This window comes from Vicugna pacos, chromosome 22, assembly GCF_048564905.1.
Source record: "Vicugna pacos chromosome 22, VicPac4, whole genome shotgun sequence".
Taxonomy (NCBI): domain Eukaryota; kingdom Metazoa; phylum Chordata; class Mammalia; order Artiodactyla; family Camelidae; genus Vicugna; species Vicugna pacos.
In genome coordinates this window covers 22,907,943-22,928,142 of record NC_133008.1, presented here as the reverse complement: position 1 = coordinate 22,928,142, position 20,200 = coordinate 22,907,943, and the positions used below count along the sequence as shown (strand labels likewise).

Sequence of the window (20,200 nt, the reverse complement as noted above, 5' to 3'; positions counted from 1 at the left end):
CATAGGTAATATAACAGGCAAATAAGATGGGAAGAGTACCAAGAAAGAATTGACAGAGAAGGTGGTCAATAGTATCAAATCCCACAGAGGATGAGGGCAACCAAGTGGTCAGTGGCTCTGGATGGAGCTTTTCCTAACCAGAGCCAGATGAGCAGAAGAATGTGCATCAGTGTTGTTTTTTCAAACCATATCATTTCATTGTGCGGGTTCCTTCTACCAGAAAATCTACTAAAAAATATAAAATCTCTAATAAGTTTCTACTCAGAATCACTCTGTAATAGTCTCCTTCCCCCAAACTGGGGCCAGTTCATCCACATTTGTGAACACAAATGTGGAGAGACAGGAGCCATCTTTTGTAAGATCTTTGGGCTAAGCCTGGAGGCCTGATACCCCAGAGTGATATATAGCAATGAAGCCACACGGTGTGGCTCATCACTGCGATGCAGGAAACCATAGTGGTCAAGACCTTAGCCTCTGAAGCTGGTCGCTTTGAGATCGAAAACCAAATTACCTGGTTAAGAGCCTAGGAAAGTCGCTTAACCTCTCTGGCCTCGCTTTTCTCACCATAAAACGGTGGGGCGGGTGGAACACAGTAATACCTACCTCTGTGGGTTGGGGTGGGGGTAATGTATTTTATATACTTTTTGTAAGTGCTGGCAACACTGGCAGGCACAGAACCAACACCCAAATTATTCCCTGTAATTCTTACTACCCTAACTCCCTCGGCGGGTTCCGAGGTCCCCCGAGAGCGCCTTAATGGAGCGAGGCTCTAGAGGAAAAGAACTGGACAACTTCTAAGTAGGGTCCAAGGGCGCGTCCTGACAAGTCCTGCGGGCCTCAGGGCGTAAACTGGTGGCAGAGGCCTGGGTATCTCTAGGTGGGTCCCCTGGCCAGCGCTGAGGGTCCGAAATACGTCTCGAGGGGTCCTCGCTTGGACTATGACGCCGTCCCTACTCGTTTTCTCTTGGGTTCCCCCTGGCCTGACGGAAAGGCGTCCAAACCACACCACCACGGGCACACAGCCTTCCCGCGCTAGTCTCAGCGTCAACTGAGGCTCCGCGGACCTTGGAAGGCGGGCGCCTGAGACCCCACGCGCGTGCGCCCTCCGCTAGTGCCAACGGTCTTCCTGGCGCGCCTGCGCGTGGTTCCCAGACCCCGCCCCCAAGTTGAGGGCGCGCGGAGCCGTTGGCAAGTTCCTCGCCCTCCCCCTCCCGTCGGGGGCGGGGCCACCCCAGAGTCGGGGAAGGAAAAGGCGGGGACACGGGATGCCACGCCCCCGCTCTATCCCCTTTTGAAGCCCCTCGATTCCTCCCGGATGGCCAATGGCAGTCCGCCCTATCCTAAGCGCCGACCAATGAGCGACGCGCTCGGGCCTCTTCCGGCTCCGTGCCCGGCTCACCTCTTCCCCACGTCTCCCCGAGGCGGGCGGGGCGCAGGGGCGGGCGTCGGCCGCGGTGACGCGCGTTGGGCCGGGAGCCAATGGGGGGCTGGATCGGCGCTGATGGACGTGGCCAGCGGCCAGTGGCGAGGCGCTGGGCGCACTTCCCGTCGGGGAGAGAGTGTAATATGGCGAAGACCTACGATTACCTGTTCAAGCTGCTGCTGATCGGGGACTCGGGGGTGGGGAAGACCTGTGTCCTGTTCCGCTTCTCCGAGGACGCCTTCAACTCCACTTTCATCTCCACCATAGGTACTGGGGCCGGGGAACGGCCCGGGGCGCGGGAGGCCCGGGCCGGGCGCGCCCCTGAGGGGCTGGGGCTGAGGGAGCGGCTGGGCCGGATGGACTAGGGATCTGAGAGGGTCAAGGGGCCCAGAAGGAAAAAGAGAAGTCGCCTCTACCGCCGTTCGGGTTTCCTGGGCCATGGTGGCGGGACCAGGCGCCCATTTTGCAGATGGGGAGAGTGAGGCCCCAACCCTTAGCCTGCTCGTTAGAGTATATGTCCTGTATAGAGTCTTGGCACCCATCATCTAGCTCTGTCCTCGCAGCAGCTCTCCAAGCAATTGCTTGGCGTCCTTGTCTCACAGAAGTGGAAACTGAGGCATGAGGAGTTGGCCATGGGGAAGGACAGTGACAAGTGACATCTGACGTTATTGAGCATTTACTGTGTGCCAGGCGCCTTATGTGGTTTATCACACTTGCCAGTTCTCTGTGTTAGGTGCTGTTACAAGTTCATGCCACAGATGAGGAATTTGAGGCTCAGGGAGGACACTGAACTTTCCCAAGGTCACCCGGTCTACAGGTGGCAAGGATGCCATTTGTACCTGGGTGTGTCTGACCCTAGAACTCAGGGTTCAACCATCCCAGAGAGATGTGCGCACTCACCCCCAGGACAAGCACAGCTGATCCACCTCAGAGCTAGGAATCCAACCTAGACCTCTCCTGCTCTTTCCTCTCGAATATTCAGGGGTTGCACTCCTCTCTCTGACCCTTTATCCCCCATTGAGGAATTATTGCTAGAAGGAATGGTGAGAGGGAGTCTAAAGACTTTCTCTGTCCGGCCTTCCATCCCAACCCAAGGGTGACAGCAATGACAAGTGACAGCTGCCTGCCCTGGGACCTGTCATCCTGAGGAGATGTCAGATAAAAGCTTCAGTGAGAAACCAAAATCAGCCACTGCCACAGACAGCCCTGACTTCCCTATCGCTAGGCCCAGGACACCAGCTGTCACTTTGCAGCACAGCGTTTTCTGCAGGGCCAGCCCACATTGTGGTTGAGCAGAATTGACCTGTTGCTTCTCAGTTCTGCCATCCACAAAAGTGGGGCTGACTTCTTCCCCAGCGCCACCACTACAAAAACAGCCATTGACCACATGAAAAGGCTTGACCTGGAAGGAACATCCATCAAATGGAGTAGCCTGTGGGCTGTGCAGCCTTGCTCTGGAGTAGGGAAGCAAGAAAATGGTCACCAAGCCCAGGAGCTGGAAAAGACCAAGGGCCTGGGCTTTGCTTTACCCCTGTGTACCTTGGCTCCCTGAACCCCACAATGAGCTGCTGAGTCCATTCTTGCCTCCTCCAGGAGCTGCACTTTGCAAAACACTTCAGTGCCAGATGTAAAGTAAAGAGAATTGCACTGGAAATCATCATGCCTGGTTTCCTGTTCTCTGTGCCCTTGAATGAGCACTTCACCTCTCTGAGCCCTGTTTCTTCAGTTGAGGAGTGGTTCTCTCTTCCTTGGCCAGTGCCCTGGATGGTGGAGGATCAGAACTGTACAATGACCAGGGGGTTGTCACCACAACCAGAGGCTGTCTAGAGGAAGCAGACTGTCCCCTGGAGTGATAGCAGCCTTCCCCTGGGCCCAGGTGTTTCTGAGTCCTCCCTTCCCCTAGCTCCAGGGTCAAACTTCGGGATAACCCTTGCATCCCCACCAATCAGGAAGAGATGTTAACTCCTCGTAGACTGTGGCTCGCTCTCAACCCAGACCTCAGTTTTCCAGGGGCAGAAACTTCCCAGTGAGATCAATTGGGGCATTGAGTCTTGTTTGGTTTTTAATTCTTGACCAGAAAACCCAGTCCAGCCCTTGAGGGCTCTGAGGTGGCCGACCTCCACTTGCAGATAAGGATGCGACTTGGGCAGGGTCACCTAAGGAGGTGGACGTGGCATTTGAACCCAGGATTCCTCCCTCCCCACCCCCTCCGGTATTCTCATTACATTTGTAGCCTTCCTGCAGACCTCTGTCTTCTAGGAAAGTTTAGTTCCCTGTGACCTTGAAGTTATGGCCTCGTTAACTCTTAGGCCTCATAAAGTTTACACTTCTAATTAAACTTGGTGTGTTAATAAAACCCAGGAGGAGGATAGGACACCGTGATGCTGTGGGCTCTGTCGACTGAACAATGCCTTTTGAATCCGTAAGTCCCTATGCATCTGTGACAAGAGTCGGGGGCTGTTTTAGGAAGAGATGACACTGCGAGGCTTAGTGCTGAAACGCAACCGAATGCATAAAGGCAGTTCTGTATTAGCACGGCAGGTATCTCTGGATTTTCTTTATAGATAAGGGATTAAGTGGCTGTTGATTTTCTGCCCAGGTTACGTTTTGCCAAAGCCTGTTCTCTTAAGCTCCATCGATCATTTTGTGGTGTAAGCTTGGCCCTATGGCTCGTGGAGTTGGCTCTCCCTAGCCAGGCTCAGCCCCCATCTCGTCAGGGCCCTATTCATTCATTCCTGCAGGGAGATGGATGACACACGAAAGTGCTTGGTAAACTGTGGGGCACCACATGGATCTCATTGCTCTTGACTCTTTGGTTCATCCATCTTTCTCTAGTGCCTGCTGCGTGCCAGGCATCTGCCTCAGTGCAGGGGCTGCAGAGATGACTTGGATGAATCAGAGGGGCCAGGACTGTCCCAGGGCCTGTAGTCAGGGTGTGTGTGCAGGACTGGGTGATGGGCTTCTGGCAAATACAAGCAGCCCCTGCCATGCTTTGTCACTGGAGATGCAGCTGTGAGGAAGGCATATGAGCCCCTGACCTCCTGGAGCTTATGTCCTAGGGGACAAAATAAGCTCCAGGAGGCGAAATTCAAGTGCAGGCTTTTACTCCCCATGGTCCCTAGGACAGCTGAGGTGGGCAAGGATGGAATTAGCATCCCCATCCCGGATTCTGAGGGGTCAGGCCAGGCCTCAGTCTCCAGGCTTCAGAGGCAGAGATGTAGAACAAACACCTTGGGGCGAAAGCTGGGCTTGGCCACTCCCCCTCCACGCAGGCCATTCCAGTTAGCAAGTTTGGTTCCTTGGTTCACAGAGCAAATCAACACATATCCAGTGTCAGGGATTGTTCATGAAGAAGAAGGGGAGAGAGGAGGCTTAGGAAGACTCCCTCAAGGAGGTGACCTGAGCAGAGACCAGAGTGAAGGGAAGGGGGGCCAGGTGGCTGTGGAATGAAGCAATATTCCAGGGGAGGACAGAAAAAGCCCCAAGGCCAGGACAAGCTTGGGCAGTGTGGCCAGAGAGGAGGGCAGGAGGCATGTGTTCTGAGAGGTGACCAGGTTAGGCAGAGCCTTGGAGCACGCTGGCCACTGTTTGCACTTAATTCTTGGGCCGGGGAAGCAGTGGGAAGCCGCTGGAAGGTGTTTTGGGTTTTGGGTTTGTTTGTCTTTTTTTTACGAGTTTTGTTGAGTTATAATTCAGCTCATCCATTTAAAGTGTACAAGTCAGTGGCCTCAAGTATATTCACAGAGCTCTGTGACCATCACCAATGTCAATTCCAGAACATTTTAACTGTGACAAAAAGACCCCAGAGTCCCCTGAGTCAGTCCCACCAATCTCCTCGTTCCCCCACACCCTCTGGCAACCACTGGTCTCCTTTCTGTCTCTCCTGATTTGCCTATTCTGGAAATTTCATATGAATAGAATTATATATGGTGTGACCTTCCATGTCTGGCTTCTCTCACTCAGTGTTATATTTTCAAGGTTCATCCATGTTGTAGCGTGTGTCGGAGCTTCCTCCTTCTTTATGACTGGGTAGTATTCCATTGTAGGGGTGGACCACATTTTGTTTATCCATTCATCCATTGGACACACCAGAAGGTCTGGAGCAGAGGTTAGCTTGGTGACATGGTTAAGGTTGCATTTTGGAAGCTGGAAAGGAGATTGAGGGGACAACAGTGGGAGCCTGGAGAATAGGCAATGAGGCTGAGAGGTCGCCCTGGTCCTGGGGAGAGGGGACTAAAGCAAGAGCGTGGAGCGGAGGAGGGCAGGGTCCAGATGGCTTTTGGGGAGGTGACCTTCTGGCAGGTCTCAAAGGAGGAGAAGTTCACCAGGCCGACAGGCAGGCAGGGTAGGGACCACCTCCGGAGAGAGAACAACACTTGCAGATGCTAGAGGCCTGCCTGCATCAGGTGCCTCTCCGGGCCCCATGCCCAGTGCGCTTGGAGGGTCAGGTGTGGCTTGCGGGACAAGAACAAGGTTTTGGCGTCTGCACTCTCTGGGTTTGCCCAGCCTCCCCTTCAGTGAGAGGAGAAAGTTCTCAGGTGCCTCCAGACCTATGTGAGGGATTCAGAGATCCCACATGCCCAGCACCCCACAGGTACTCAGTAAACCGTGGCAGCTGTCACCCGCCCGGGTTGGCAGCACCAGCCAAGACACAGCTTGAGAAGTGGGCTGACCGTGATACCCCTTTTTTCCTTTTATTCCTTGTCTTTCAGGAATTGACTTTAAAATTCGGACCATAGAGCTCGATGGCAAGAGAATTAAACTACAGATATGGTAAGAGCTGTTGCCTTTGGCAGCCCCTCCCCCAGCAGGTACTTTGAGCCTGAAGCCCCTAGTGACCCCTCCCCTCTCCCTGTGACCACAGCCTCCGTCCCTTGGTGGCCAGCCCAGGCGCATCGGGCTTTCTTCAGAAGCCCCAGGAACTGTGCCCTGCTGGCTGCTGGGGATGAGAGTCTGTCAGCCCCTTCAGGGACAGGACTCCCGGTCCCAGTTAACTCAGCATGCGGGCTTCAGAGCGGCCTGCTCCCACTGATCGTGGAGCGAGCCCTCTGCCTGGCCACGGTGAGGGCTGCCGAGGTAGCAAGATGCCCCAGCCCGGCAGTTCCCCCCTGAGCCCCCCTGAGCCCCCCTGAGCCTATCAGCTTGCCGAAGGCCTGGCATCACTTCCTCTTTCCTCCCCTGGGGCAGCCCAGGCCTCACTTCCTAACACACAGACCTGAAACCCCAGAACCGAAAATAAGCCAAGGCTAGGCCCAATGGCAAGACCCGTTTCCATTCCACTCACCTAGGGCTGACTTCTTACGCCACATAAAATAAGAGAGTTTGTGAGTCCCCGTCCTGGACATAGGCTCTGGTCTGCAGCCCACTGTGCTCAGATGTGGGAGGGTCCTGCCCTGCAGCCACGTCACCTGCAGGGACACACAAGCCCCGAGCAGAAGTAAGAGAAGTCATATTTGGAAGGGTAGCCAGTCCCTCTGGTCCAGGGGAGCACCCAAGAGTGGGAGGGGAGGCCTCCCTCCCTGCAGCTCACCTCTCCAACTCAAGCCTCAAAGTGTGTGCCTTGGCCTGCCTGCCTGGGGTGGGGGGGCCCTCAACTTCAGTGGTATCCACCTCTGAACCTGACTTCAAATCGAAATCTGGGTGTGGCCAACCGATCCTACCGAGCTCCGGAGGCAGCCAGTCTCTGGCCACCTTGTAAGTTCCAAGCCATAGCGGTTCCTCTCTTTCCAACACGTTGGCTCCCTGGCAGCCTCGGTGCCCAAGTCCAAAGTGACACTGTACCAGCAGGCAGAAGTTTTGCTTTCCTATCCTCCTGTCTCCCTGCTTCTGCTCTCAGCACTCGCAGTGGGGTCAATGACTCTCTTAAAACTCTTCTAAAACAGCTGTAAAATAACTTCATAACCACTGACTTCACCTGCTCTTGGCGGCAGAAAGTCAACTGAGCCCCAAACGAGGGGCTTCTGTATAGTCCAGATATGCAGAGCCCAGCACAGAGGGTGATGCAGGGTCACAGGAGGAACCTTGGGCCCAGAGACAAAAGACATGTTCTTACCCTGGCTCCACCATCAATCAGTTAAGTCACCTTTAAACCAAACTGAACACACTCCCTTCCAAGAGCTGGGCATGTCTTACCAGGTGTCGCCTCCTTACTGAGGTAGAAGGACTCTCCCCTTGGCCCCCACCCAGATGGCGAGTGTGGAAGTGCTTCCCAAGCCCCACCGATCTCACCCGGCTCAGCCCACCGGTGAGGGCTGTGTTTCCATGTCACTTGACCAGCCCCTCCCACACCGGAGGACCCAGATTTTCACAAATAATAACATCCACCCTTGGCTCTTACGGGGCCCAGAGACTCCGGGGAGATTCCCAGGGAGCCAAGGTGTGGAAGAGACCTCGTGGTTCTGCCGCATCCCCAGCCAGGAGACATCAGACACGCGCCCAAGCCTCAGTTTCCGTCTCTGTAATAATGCAGGGATTGGGGTGCCCCACAGCAGGACAGTGAATCAGGAGGTGACCCATGAGAAAGCTGGGTGTCCATCATGGGTAAAGGCCCCTCGTTCTCACTGTGACGACTGTTCTCATTCTGTATCACTAACACCCCTTCTTGTCATCTTTAGGGACACAGCTGGTCAGGAACGGTTTCGGACGATCACAACGGCTTACTACAGGGGCGCGATGGTATGGATTGGCTTTGGGGGGGTTGTCTTTTTTTTTTTTAAAGTCAAAATGAACATCACTGACTTGGATACCAAAATCTGAGTGTTTCTAAGGAGCCCGTGCTCTGGCTCTTCAGGGGTCCTTGGTTCTGAGTTAGTTTTGGGAAAAGGCTGTGTGCCCCACCTCCACCTCTTCATCCATACATCCCCTTCTGGCGTCAGGGACAATGCAGGGTTTAAGGAAACCTAATTCTCTAGGAATGAAGGAAGACACAGGAAGCCGGTTCTTCTGGGTGAGGTCAGTGAAATCGGAGCCGACATGCCCCGACACTTAAGAGCACTCAGGTGGCCCCCGTCGGTCTCTGGAATTTGCTACCAAAAACTTGGAAGATCGTCCAGGAGCTGACTTGCTCTGGGCTGGTTGGCCATTAACATTTGTTGCCTGGGCCTGAGGCGGGTGATGTGATAGGAAGACTCGTCTGTCATCTCTCAGACATTTTTACTGAGCCCCTTCTCCAGGCCAGGCCTGAATAATACACACAGGGTCCCCAGAATGGGCCAGGGCCCTGCCCCCAAGGTCCCCGAACAGGTCATGCACCTGTGAGGTGTGAATGGAGTAGGGTGCCCAGGGACTGCCAAGAATGGGAGGTAGGTTCCCAGGACCTGGCTCAGCCCCTGGGTCACCCTCTGAAAGCGGAACAGAGAACAGGGGTACATCCAGGCAGCTAGGAGGGTGGATGGCCGTCTCCCCAATTTCAGCTCCCAGCATGCCCCATCCCTTACGTGCCACGCCCCCTCGATCAACTGCATAGACACCTGTTTCCTCCACTAGGCATAAGCTCCAGGAGAGCTGTGTCCCTGCTACACACCTGATGCCTGGGACCACGCTGAGTATGCAGTAGGAACTGCTGGTGAACGGCAGAAATGAATAGAGGCATTAAGTATTTAGAGCATCCCACATGGTGTCTGAACATAATAGAAACTCAATCGTGTGGGTTGCAACCTTAGTTCTCCTCATTAAAATTAATTTGCTAATTTTTCCCTCACCTTGCTGTGCTCTGGTGGGGCAGGGGCTCTGGGGTCCTGGGGGAGCTTCTGCTGTGTGGCTTCAGGTAGACCCCATCCCTCTCTGGGCTGAAAAATCACCCCCAACCCCCTTCACCCAGCCGTTCCCTGCTGAAGGCACTGGGCCCAGGTCTTGGCCATAAACTCCTGAGAGTGGATTCCATGGTTATCCCCATTTTACAGATGAGGAAACTGAGGGTCAGTGCCATTCCAGCCCCTGCTTCAGTTCACACAGAGGGTCGATGTCTCGGCCAGTAGTGGCTGTGTCTCTCTAGTGCCCACATCCTCAGCCAGCCCCAGCAAGTCTGGACTGAGCCATACGTAAGACCCTATCCAGCCCCAAGATGATTGCATCCTCCTAGACCTGGCCTAATGCATAAGGAAGCCGCTAGCCATGTATGGTTGTTGGAATTTAAATCAGTTAAGGTAGGAACCCCCAGCCCCGAGGTCACATCCCCTCACAACCTTGTGTGGGTGGTGGCAACTGTGCAGAACAGTGCAAAGATTGCCATTAGTTCAGCCCTGTCATCATCTTTGTCCTTGTGGTACTAGACCCTTGGCGTCTAGTTCCCCAAATTTGGGGAACATCGAATGTCCAGGGTCCTGTTTTGAGTTTGCAGGTAGATATGGGGAGCTGTGCCCAGACGGGTAAGAAAATGGTCACTTGGAGCCCAGGGGGAGCTTCAGGGAGGGCCGAGAATGGAGTGACACTATGTTTTCCAGGGACTTCTGCTCTTTCCTGATAGCTCTACCCACTGCCCCCAGCCCCCCATAGGTAATAATCCGGGACCTTGGAATCTTGCATACGTGGTGTCAACCTGGTGGTGGTGGCGGCAGAATCCTGGGCCATCAGAGGGGCCAGTCCCTGGATAAAGGGGCAGAAAAGCCTCACAGCCCTGTGGCCTTTCTTGCCCCTGACAAGGGGCACTAGGCAGAGGCCCCAGTGATGCTCAACTCACAGAGTCTGCCCACCAGCATCTGTACCTCGGCTGACCTTGGCTGGGCGTGGCAGACATCACAGCCAGTGAAAGCTCTTCCGAGTTCTCTCGTCAGCTATCTCTATTCAGTCTCCCTAGGAGACCACTGAATGAGGGATCCCAGGTGGCATTTGTGACAGGCTGTAAGGCCACCATGTATATCCTCAAGGGCACAGTGTGGGTTTGGAATTGCAGTGGCCCGCTTGCCCTGCCTGTGGGTTGGTCACTCCCCTGCCCTGGTGGTTATCTCCCATCACACACAGCCTAAGCTCTTACTCTGCGAATTCAGGTGGCCTCGGAGACGCCTTGGCTATCACTAGAGCTTGTGGACGGAGGACTCGGCCCTGGGAGCAGGTAGAGGGAGGGAAGGGAGTAAGCTGGGCCCCGGGCCAGACAGCTGGAACCACGTGCCTCGGAGCCCAGGGGCTGAGCTGCATGGGGACCTGCGAGAATGCTGCATGCTGGCTTGCCATGGGGATGTCCAGGGACCACTGAAGGGTGGCCCTGAGCATTGCTTGATCCTGAGGAGGACCCAGGAAGGTTCCTAACGGGAACCGGTGTCATCTGTTCCTTCAGAGCTGGGCTTAAATCTTAAAGGTCACTTCTCTGCATCTCGGTTTCCCCTTGAATCAAATGGGGATATTTGCCTTTCTCTTGGGTGTTAGCAAGATCGTGGGCTCATGCAGAGGCGGATTTACTCTGCAGCTATTTCAGGACCTGTGGACCGTCTCCCAGGTGCTCACACATGGGATATGGAACCCCGGAAGCCTCAGCATTGCCTGCCCTGGTGTTTGAAGCCAGCCCCCACTCTGATGGGGTCTCTGGAAGGCATGTGGGTCTTCCCCCATGGGATCTGTCCCCCCTGGCCTCAGACCCAGTTGTGTCCTTTACTGTCTCGGGTGACTGGACACAGGGACCTAGCCCCCGACCCCCCAGCCTCAGGTTCCCCATTCTCACAGTGGGACCACCCGACCCAGCCTGTGAGGCTTCAGGGAGAAGTACATGGTAGGCACCAGACGAGGGGTGACAATGGGGCTACCAGAGAAGGCGGCGCTGGCCGAGCCCAGGAGGGAACTCAGGCCAGGGGCCGGGGGTGGGCGGTGAGTGAGGGTGTGGAAGAGGCCGAGCCCAGGAAAGGGTTGGTGCGAGGGGGAGCGCAGTGGGTGTCAGAGCTGTGGAACGCCGCCTGTGGAACAGGGAGCTGCAGGATGTGAGGCTGGGAGGTCGGCCGCCGGGGCCTCGCTGGCTGCGGGTGCGTGGGCCGCGCTCTTCCTGCCGGCAGCAGGGAGCCAGCAAGCCTCCTCTGTAAGCGCCGGTGGGGTGGGGTCTGTTCACCAGGGAGGAGGGTCACATTGGTGGCCAAGGAGCAGAGCTAGAGCCTGGGACCCAAGGGAGAGGCAAGCGCTGGAGCCCAGCAGGAGGAAGGGCCCGGGGGAGGGTTGTCCTGTCGGGGTCCCTGCCGCCCCACCTTGCTGGGGCCTCCCTGCCAGAGAGCTGGCAGCTCCTCCAGAGTGCACGTCTCTGTCTCCCCCTGCTCAGGGCATCATGCTGGTCTACGACATCACCAACGAGAAGTCCTTCGACAACATCCGGAACTGGATTCGGAACATTGAGGAGGTAAGACTTGCAGGCCCCTGCCACCTGCAGGAACGCCCCACTCATCCTCTCCCCAGTCCTCACCCCGGAGCCCGCTGGTTTACATGTGAGATCACTGAGCACAGAGACACCTATGGGTAACTTGCCAAGAGCCCTGTAGCCGGGAGCACTGTCAGAGGGGGCCGGGAACCCTCGCTGCCTGCCAAGGCAGGTGGCCATACTTAGCCTACTGGCCGCAGGGAGCCAGCGAGGCTCCTCTGTGAGCACGGGTGTGGTGGGGTCTGGCCTGAGGGTGAAAGGTCACATCGGTGACCTGGCCTTGTCACAGAGAAGCCCTGAGAGCCCATTTCCCCAGCTGGGTTGTTGGGTTTGGGTGACATTGAGGTCACGAATGGAGGATATCTATCTGGGCTCTTCGTCACTGTGAGCATTTGGTGCTTTCTAGAGAAGGAAGGTTCTAGAATTGGTGTTGACCTTTGTATTTGCTGGGTGTGGCGAGAGGTGTCAGTTGTACTTTGAGCTACAGGAGAGCAGGGTGTGAGGTGGAGTGAGCTCCCCATGCTCAAACTGCAGTTGCCTGTGAAAGGAGACCTTGAACCAGGAGGGAAGAGAAGGCAGCCAGCCTGGCCTCCCCATCCAGGGGCCAGTGCCGTCCCCTTCCCACTCTCCAGAGAGCGTCCCCTTGCCCCTAGGGCCTCCCTGGACGATGCACCTGTGGCTTTGGATGACTCACCAGGTGGGGCTTCGGGTCTGAGAACTTCACCCACCTGTGAAGCCAGGGCCAAAGGTCAGGTCGCAGCCAGCATCTGTGAGCAGCTGCACTGGGCCGCCTCCCGGTGACCCCGCATTTGCTGACAGGAGGCTGGGCCCGGGCTGAGGAGGGGAGCTGCTCACCTCACGCTAGGCTCTGTGGAAGCTCTGTTCTGGCCAGTAGGCAAGAGGGCCTGCTGGTCAGTAGGAAATTAGGGAGGAGTGGGACATGTTTCCCAGAGAGCAGATCTGAGCTACAGTGAGAAGGGCCTTTCCGATGAGCCAGTCCTTCGGGAAGCAAGGCCCACTGTGGTGGAGTGCAGGGGAGGTTTGGAGGAGGGAGCCATTTTCAGGCAGAGGGCAGATTTCAGGAAATGCCAGGGGATGGCAAAGCACCCAAGGCTGGTGGTGACCAGTGACCAAAGGCTGTGACTACCCCAGGCACAGCCTGTTTCCAGAGCCCAGAGAGAGTGAGATAGAGCTGGATGGAAGGTCCCGGGACCGCAGCTGGGGCCTCCAGCAGAGGAGCCCGGGAGGACGGGAGGTGAGCAGAGACGGGAATCCCAGCCTCGCTTGCCTCCCATAAGCCAGAGCCCGCCAGGAGCCCAGGGACGGGCATGGAGGCCGTCCTTGGCAGTCAGAGAGCATGCACTTGGTCAGAGTAGCAGCCAGAACCCTGAACTCTGCCCTGACATCAGTTGTGTGACATAGGACGGGCCACTCAGCCTCTCTGAACTTCAGCTTGTCGCCTGTAAGGGCGTGCCTAGCAGCCCTGACCCGCCGCTCTGATCTTGGGGGACGGTCTACAAGTTGTCCGGTCTGACCTCACCTCTCACCTGCCCCGTCTGCTCCTCTCCTTGCAGCACGCCTCCGCAGATGTCGAAAAGATGATACTCGGGAACAAGTGCGACGTGAACGACAAGAGACAAGTTTCCAGGGAACGGGGAGAGAAGGTGGGCATGGTGGCCGCTGGGTGCCACGGGGCAGGTCAGCCCTGCCCTGCCCCAGAGGACCCCCAGATTGCTCACGGATGGAGAGGCTGGGCTTTAGGGAGACTCCCTCATAATCTTTATGAGCGTAAGGAGACCTGCCATCCTGTCTCATCCAAGTCTGAGGGAGTCCCGGGACACAGGACTTTGCTGGGCAAATTGGTTGCCCCAGTGGGGCGTGTGCCATGAGAAGAGAAGGTGGAAAGCCCTCGCCCAGCCAGGCTTCAGGCTAAAGACTGAAAGCAGTGAAGTCTCCTCGGATGTGCTCTGCTCCCACTCAGTGTTTCGTGGGACCCGTTGAGGCCACAGAGGGCAGAGAACAGAGCCTGGCCCCCTCCACCCTCCTGCCAGGAACACTCACCACCTGCTCTCCACTGGTTGCTAGAGGGTGCAGGCCCCACCCCTCATTGTTCCCAACTCTGGGTGCTGCATAGGAGTCAGGGACACCTGGTGGCTGATGTTCATGTGTGTCTCCCTCCCTCGCAGCTGGCCCTGGACTATGGAATCAAGTTCATGGAAACCAGCGCAAAGGCCAACATCAACGTGGAGAACGTGAGTCCCAAGCCCACAGTTCGGGGCCAGGGGGTTCAGAGAAGCTCCGCCTCAGGGACTGGTGCAGGCTCCAGCTGCCCTCCTGGACGGCCTGCCGAGAGGCACTTCCTGGGCAGTGCCACGCGCCAGGCCCAGGCAGCATGGGAGAGTCGCCCCCATGTTCTGACCTAGGACTTCATCTTGCTAGCTCTCGAACAGCCCTGGGAGCAGGCACAGTTTTGCATGAGGGGAAACTGAGGCTCAGAGAGTCCCAGCTGGCTAGTGCCCAGGCCTGGCTCCAGGTTGGTGTTTTCATTCTCACCATGCACACAGACGGGCCCCAGTCACAGCCCAGGCAGAGTAGGGGGCCCTGACTGAGCCTCGGCCCAGGCTTCCTCTCCTCTCTAGCCACACCAGCCCGGCAGCTGACCTGCCTTCTCCTCCATTCCCCCCACCTCCCGCCCAGCAATCTTTCCAAAACAGATCTTCCACACCACTCCCGACCTCAGGCCCCTACGCATGGCACAGAGGGCCCTCCCCAGCTGGCCCCAAGCAGCGTGTGCCTCGGGCCTCACCCACCGCTCGCCATTCCTGGCCACCTTTGCCACCCTCCTCTAAGCCTTTTCCATTGTCCTGTTCCCTCCCACACACACGCTCCCTTTCCCATCAGGGCCCAGCCTGTGTCACTCCTCCCCCCAAAAGCCCCTGCCATCCTCCAGACCCTTAGGCCCACCACTTTGGGCATCCCCAGCATCCTGAGCCACCCTCTATGGCCAGACTTCACAGGGCTGTTTGCTGACTACCTCTCACCAGACCAGGAAGAAATGCTGAGGACGATTCATCTCTCTGGGGCCCAGGGCAGGGTTGTGTCAGAGTCGGGTTTCTAAGTACTGTCCAGTTGAGGGAAGGGAGGAAATGGCCAGGAGACTGGGACAGAGGCAACAGCCCGGGGTCAGGCCCGCTTGATCCTTTGCCGACCTGGGGAAGATGAACCTTCCACCCCACCTGCCAGGCCTTTGAGGCCTTCCTACTGGACAAGGACCCAAAATGAAGCTTGCTTAGCCAAAGAGCCGCTTATGTTTCTGCCCTGCCCCTGACTCTCAGAAGAGGGGCAAAGTGGGCCGGCAGAGCACAGGGGTCAGGGACAGAGATAGCCACTGGGTGCCTTGGAACAAGTCAGTTGGCCCCTCCAAGCCTCAGTTTCCTCTCTGACCAGTTGAGGGTGATCCCACCTCCCAGTGTCATTGGCTCAGGGGAAGTGGTGGTCTGGGTGGGTGAGGGTACCCCAGTAGGGGCGGGAGATGGGGCTGGACAGGTGAGACCTGTGCCAGGTCTCTGTCCTAAAACTTTCCCCGACTGGCCCCGCTGTTGAGCCATGCCCACTGCACAGCGGGGAACAGGAACCAGCAGGCCCCCATCTGCTTCCCACTCCAGGGATACTGACTGTGTGCTTATTCTGCAGGCATTTTTCACTCTCGCCAGAGACATCAAAGCAAAAATGGATAAAAAATTGGTGAGTGTGTGTCCTTCCCAGATCCCTGCGTGCACCCCTGTTGGACCCGGCTGGCATCACCCTCAGTGATGTAATGCATCCCTGGGCAAGTACTGCTTCTCAGGGCCTGGCTGGACCTCGCATGGCCTGGCTGGGAAGGGGGCCAAGATTCCATGCTCTGAGGCCCCCAGCAAGGCCTCTGACAGCCACTGGCTTCCCGTCCTGACGAATCTGGCAGGTTGATCGCCTTTTTTTTCCTTCCAGCCCCAAATTCTGCAGGTTGTGACAAGCTTTGGTGGGTCCTGGGGCTCTGAGGCCTGAAACCCTTCCCACCCGCCCTGTCATTCATTTCCGGCTGTTTTGTTTACCACGTGAGCAGTTTCACAGTCCCCAGCATGCGGCGGGGCTAGTGCTTTCTTGGTGGAGTCTGAATGCTTGGCTATATTTTGGGCGTGTTTAGCACCTAAATGTTGGTGTGAGTCTTGCTCCAGAGCCTCTGCTCCATCAACCACTCTTTTCCCACCCAGCAATGCTCCCTGTTTTCTGATGTGAGAGCGTGAAGCACTACATTTGTGACTTGTTCTGCATCTGGTCATACAAGGCTGCGCATATAATACAAAACGCCGTTCAAGTAGTTGACGTCTGATTTAAAACAAGCATTATTTTCATAGTTCTAAGATGCTGTGAATTGAATTGCAAGGCATGTGATCGACTGATTTAATAGCAGTTCTTTAGCCAAAATGGAAAATAGCCCACATAAGCTGACATTTTACAAAACTTTTTCTTAAAATTGTAGTTTTCTTAGAATTCTTTCCTCTTCAGTATAATAGTAGAATTTTAATTCTTAACAATCCTTCTGACTCAGTTTCACCCACTGGGAGTTACCCTGAGCATCACGGCGACACTGTGCCTGGGCTTTTGATGGAGGCCTGTTGGTCACCTCCAGAATGCGCTGTATCCTTCCCAGGCTTGGATGGTGAAGCGCTGACTCAGCTATAATCCTCACAATTTCTCTTTCTCTGTTGCCTCAGTGGCAAATCACCAACAGTTAAATTCCATCCATTTCCTCCCACCTTTGTTTATGTTCAGAGTTTCAGCCCCATACATTTTATATGGGTCTTCTTTTTTTTTAGTATAGTCGACACGCGGTATTGTGGAAGTTTGAGGCGTACAGCATGTTGGTTTGGTATTTGTGTGTTGCAGTGCAGTTACCGCCATGGCGTTAGCTAAGACCTCTGTCACGTCCCATAAACATCACTTTTGTACTCGTGTTGAGAACAATTAAGGTCTAGTCTCTCAGCGGCTTTGACGTTTATACGAGCCTACCTCGGAGATACTGTGGGTTCGGTTCCAGACCACCACAATAAAGTGAATATCATAGTAAGGCAAGTCACACGCATTTTCTGGTTTCCCAGTGCCTGGCCTATAAAAGTTGTCTACACTGTACTGTGGTCTATTAAACCCACAACAGCATTATATCTAAAAAAAAAAAAGAAAAAGAAAAAGTGCATACCTTAATTTAAAGATACTCTATTGTCCCCCCCCCAAATGCTAACCATCATCTAAGCAAGTCATAATCTCTTTGCAATGGTAACACCAAAGATCACTGATCACAGATTACTATAACACATACAATGGGAAAGTTTGAAATAGTGTGTGAATTACCAAAATGTGACACAGAGACACGAAGTAAGCAGATGCAGTTGGAAAAATGGCATCAGTAAATAGACTTGCTCAACACGGGGCTGCCACACACCTTCAGGTTGTGGAAGACACAGTACCTATGAAGCGCAGTAAGTGCCACAGTCCATGTCACCGACTAGAATCACCACACAGTGCATTAGCTCTCCAGAACTTTCGTTTCTGCTGGCTGCGAGTTTGTATCCATCCTACATCACTGATGTGCCTGGCTCTGCCTTCCCCACCTCCCTGTATTCTGTCTCCTCTCTTAAGAGCCTCACAGAAAGCCAGGCTCCCCCAGGGCCCACCCCACTTGTGCTCTGCCTGCTGCCACTTGCTCCATCTTGTCACCTGCTGCTTCTCTGTCCTCCCCTTTGCCCCGCCATGCTGGCCTTTGCTTGTTCCCTGAACACCCCAGGTTCGTTTGGATTTTTCTTTCCCCTCTACCTGGGCTGCTCTCCACTTGCATTTGTTTCCTCTGGCCGCCATAACAAACTCCCAGAACACACTTAGCCATTTAAACAATACACATTTCTTATCTTAATGTGGAGGTCAGAAGTCGGAAGTGGGTCTCACCAGGCCAAGAGCAGGGTGTCAGCAGGGCTGCCATCCTTGCTGGAGGTTCCAGGGCAGGACCGTTTCCTTGCCTGGTTAAGCTTCTAGAGGCCACAGCATTCCTTGCCTCATGACCCCTTCCTACATCTTCCCAGCCAGCCTCTCAGCATCTCTCTGAGCCTGCTTCCATCCTCCCCGCTCCTTCCTGACCCACCTGAATGATCCAGGACACTCTCCCCCCTCATCTTGATCACATCTGCACAGTCCCTCCTGCCATGTCAGAGATTCAATTCACAGGTGCCAGGGATGAAGGCATGGACATCCTTGGGGGCAGTTACTCTGCTGACCACAGCCCCTGGACCGTCCCTGGCCTCACTCCCTTGCTCCACGAGGCCTCTGCTCAGATATCACCATCAGAACACCCCTCCACCACTCGCCCCACCTCTTCCCTCTCATTACTCACCACTACAGGGACTCATGCTGATCTGTGTCCCTGTGTGATTTCCATCTCCCACATACCATGTGAGCTCCCTAAGGCAGGGGAGCTGGTCTTGTCCGCCACTGCATACGCTGCCCATGGCAGCGCCCAACAGTCGACAGTTGCTGTTGAATAAAGTCAGGTCTGACCTGAGAGCTAGAAGATGAAAAGGAATTAGTCCAAGAAACAGGGCCGAGCCTTTCCAAGCATGGTGCCGTGGGCGAAGATAGGATCTCAGTTCCCAGGGTCAGCGGGGGCCAGATCAGAGACTTCAAATGCTGGGCGGCAGCAGTGATGGGTTTTCAACAGATCTTGAGTTTAGGGCTTACGTCACCTGCAGCAGGGTGGAAGGCAGACTGTGGGGAGAGATGGTGAGCAGAGCCTTGGCACAGGGGCATGGAGACCAGCTAGGTGTGGGTGGCACTGGGACCTTTCAACCCAGCCCCTCCAATCCCGAGAGAGCCTTTCTGCTGCCCCTCAGCTGCCTCACTGATAACATGCTCAACATAGATGGGTAGGTAGATGAATGGAAAGGAGAAAGGGTGGCTCAATACAGAGAAGGAAGTAGGGAAAGAGGAGAGTGAGATAGGTGAATCCGTGGTTGCAAAGATGCTGAGAAGGTGCATGGAAAGGGGGTGGATGGGTAGGTGAATAAGTGATTGAGAGAATGGATGGTTAGAAGGAGTGGTGGGTGGGGTAGCAGATGAAAAAACAGATCTCTGGGTTTGTGAAAGATGAGTTGTCTGTTGGAGGGGACAGTTGGATAGATGGATGGGTGAAGGAAGCGGGTGGTTAGATGCAAGGGAATGGACAGGTGGACTGCTGGTTGGAAGAGCCGGGATGGATGGATGGGAGGGGGTGGATGGGCAGCTGGTTGGGACGGAATGGATAGGTGGTTGGCTGGTTGGAAGGAAGGGAGCGAGGGAGGGGATGGATGGATGATGGATGGTTGGTTGGTTCATTAGTTGGCAGGCTGGTTGGTTAAGAGACTTGGTACTCATGATGCTCAGCCATAATCTCGGAAAACCTCTTACAATTTCAGGAAGGCAACAGCCCCCAGGGGAGCAACCAGGGAGTCAAAATCACACCAGACCAGCAGAAGAGGAGCAGCTTTTTCCGATGTGTTCTTCTGTGAGGAAGGCCGCCTTACTCTGAGCCTCGCTCAGCCGAGCTGACTGTGCCTGTCCTGAGTGAGCCCCTCACTCGGCCAGGGCCCTCCCCCACAACACCCCCCGCCGCGCCTCGGCTCCCGGGCCCGTGGCCACCAGAACACAATCGAGAAATTGTTTATTTTAGTAACTGATCTTTTTCAACTGCGGAGATGGAATGATTTCAGAATCTGCTATTTTTCCTGCGACATCCGGCAAATGGGTCCACGCCTCGAATAACTTGACAGAGAGAGGGAGTGGAGGCGCAGCCGTCAGTAGCAGCCAGCAATGGCAGGCCTCCATCTCTGGGCCTCGACACGGCTAAAGCCCCGCTGGAAAACCCGTCCACGCCCCCTGCGGCAGGAGGGAGGCTCCCAAAGGCCACTGACGGCTCCAGGAGTGCCGGCTCCACTTCCTGAGTGAGGTGACTCACAGCAGGCCCGGGAGGCGCCTGCCCAGCGCCTCCAACACCCGCTTTCACCTCTTCTCTGAGCTTTTGGACACGTGACAGAAACCGTTATCCCCCGCCGCCTGTCATTTTAACAGTCAAACCAAAGGGAAGCACAAATTAAGGAAATCCTGAGGAAAGAAGCATGGAGTGGCCTTTCCTGTTTACAGCCAGGTTTTGGTCCCATGGTCCAGCTGGGCCTCAGACATGGCCAGCAGATTGCTCCGCGCTCCACCTGAGCACCGAGGGGTCACCATGCATGTCATGCGGGTGACCCCAAAACGCAGTCAACACGCAGCCCGCCTGCAGTCGGGGAGCCTCCCCCTCTTTGCCATCCCACCATCTCCAAATCAGATGTTCTTTCTAGCAGAGATTTTTACTTCGCCAGGTTGTCATGCCAGCAGGCGATTCCGTC

General features: G+C 55.5%; 1 protein-coding gene across 1 annotated transcript; it reads left to right on the top strand.

The window, feature by feature from the left end:
- Nucleotides 1–1,484: 1,484 nt before the first annotated feature.
- On the top strand, nucleotides 1,485–19,520 carry RAB8A (RAB8A, member RAS oncogene family). Its single transcript, XM_006199107.4, has 8 exons — nucleotides 1,485–1,690; nucleotides 6,136–6,196; nucleotides 8,038–8,098; nucleotides 11,658–11,735; nucleotides 13,328–13,417; nucleotides 13,940–14,005; nucleotides 15,447–15,497; nucleotides 19,232–19,520. The coding sequence occupies exons 1-8, from the start codon at nucleotides 1,567–1,569 to the stop codon at nucleotides 19,322–19,324; spliced, it is 624 nt and encodes a 207-aa protein (XP_006199169.1). The 5' UTR covers nucleotides 1,485–1,566; the 3' UTR covers nucleotides 19,325–19,520.
- The last annotated feature ends 680 nt before the right edge of the window (nucleotides 19,521–20,200 follow it).

What these genes read in the sequence shown, in the direction of transcription:
- RAB8A (XM_006199107.4), top strand. Translation starts at nt 1,567, where the DNA reads ATGGCGAAGACCTACGATTACCTGTTCAAGCTGCTGCTGATCGGGGAC. An exon ending in CCAGGGAACGGGGAGAGAAG is followed by an intron (nt 13,418 to 13,939) that starts GTGGGCATGGTG and finishes CCTCCCTCGCAG; the next exon opens with CTGGCCCTGGACTATGGAAT. An exon ending in CCAACATCAACGTGGAGAAC is followed by an intron (nt 14,006 to 15,446) that starts GTGAGTCCCAAG and finishes CTTATTCTGCAG; the next exon opens with GCATTTTTCACTCTCGCCAG.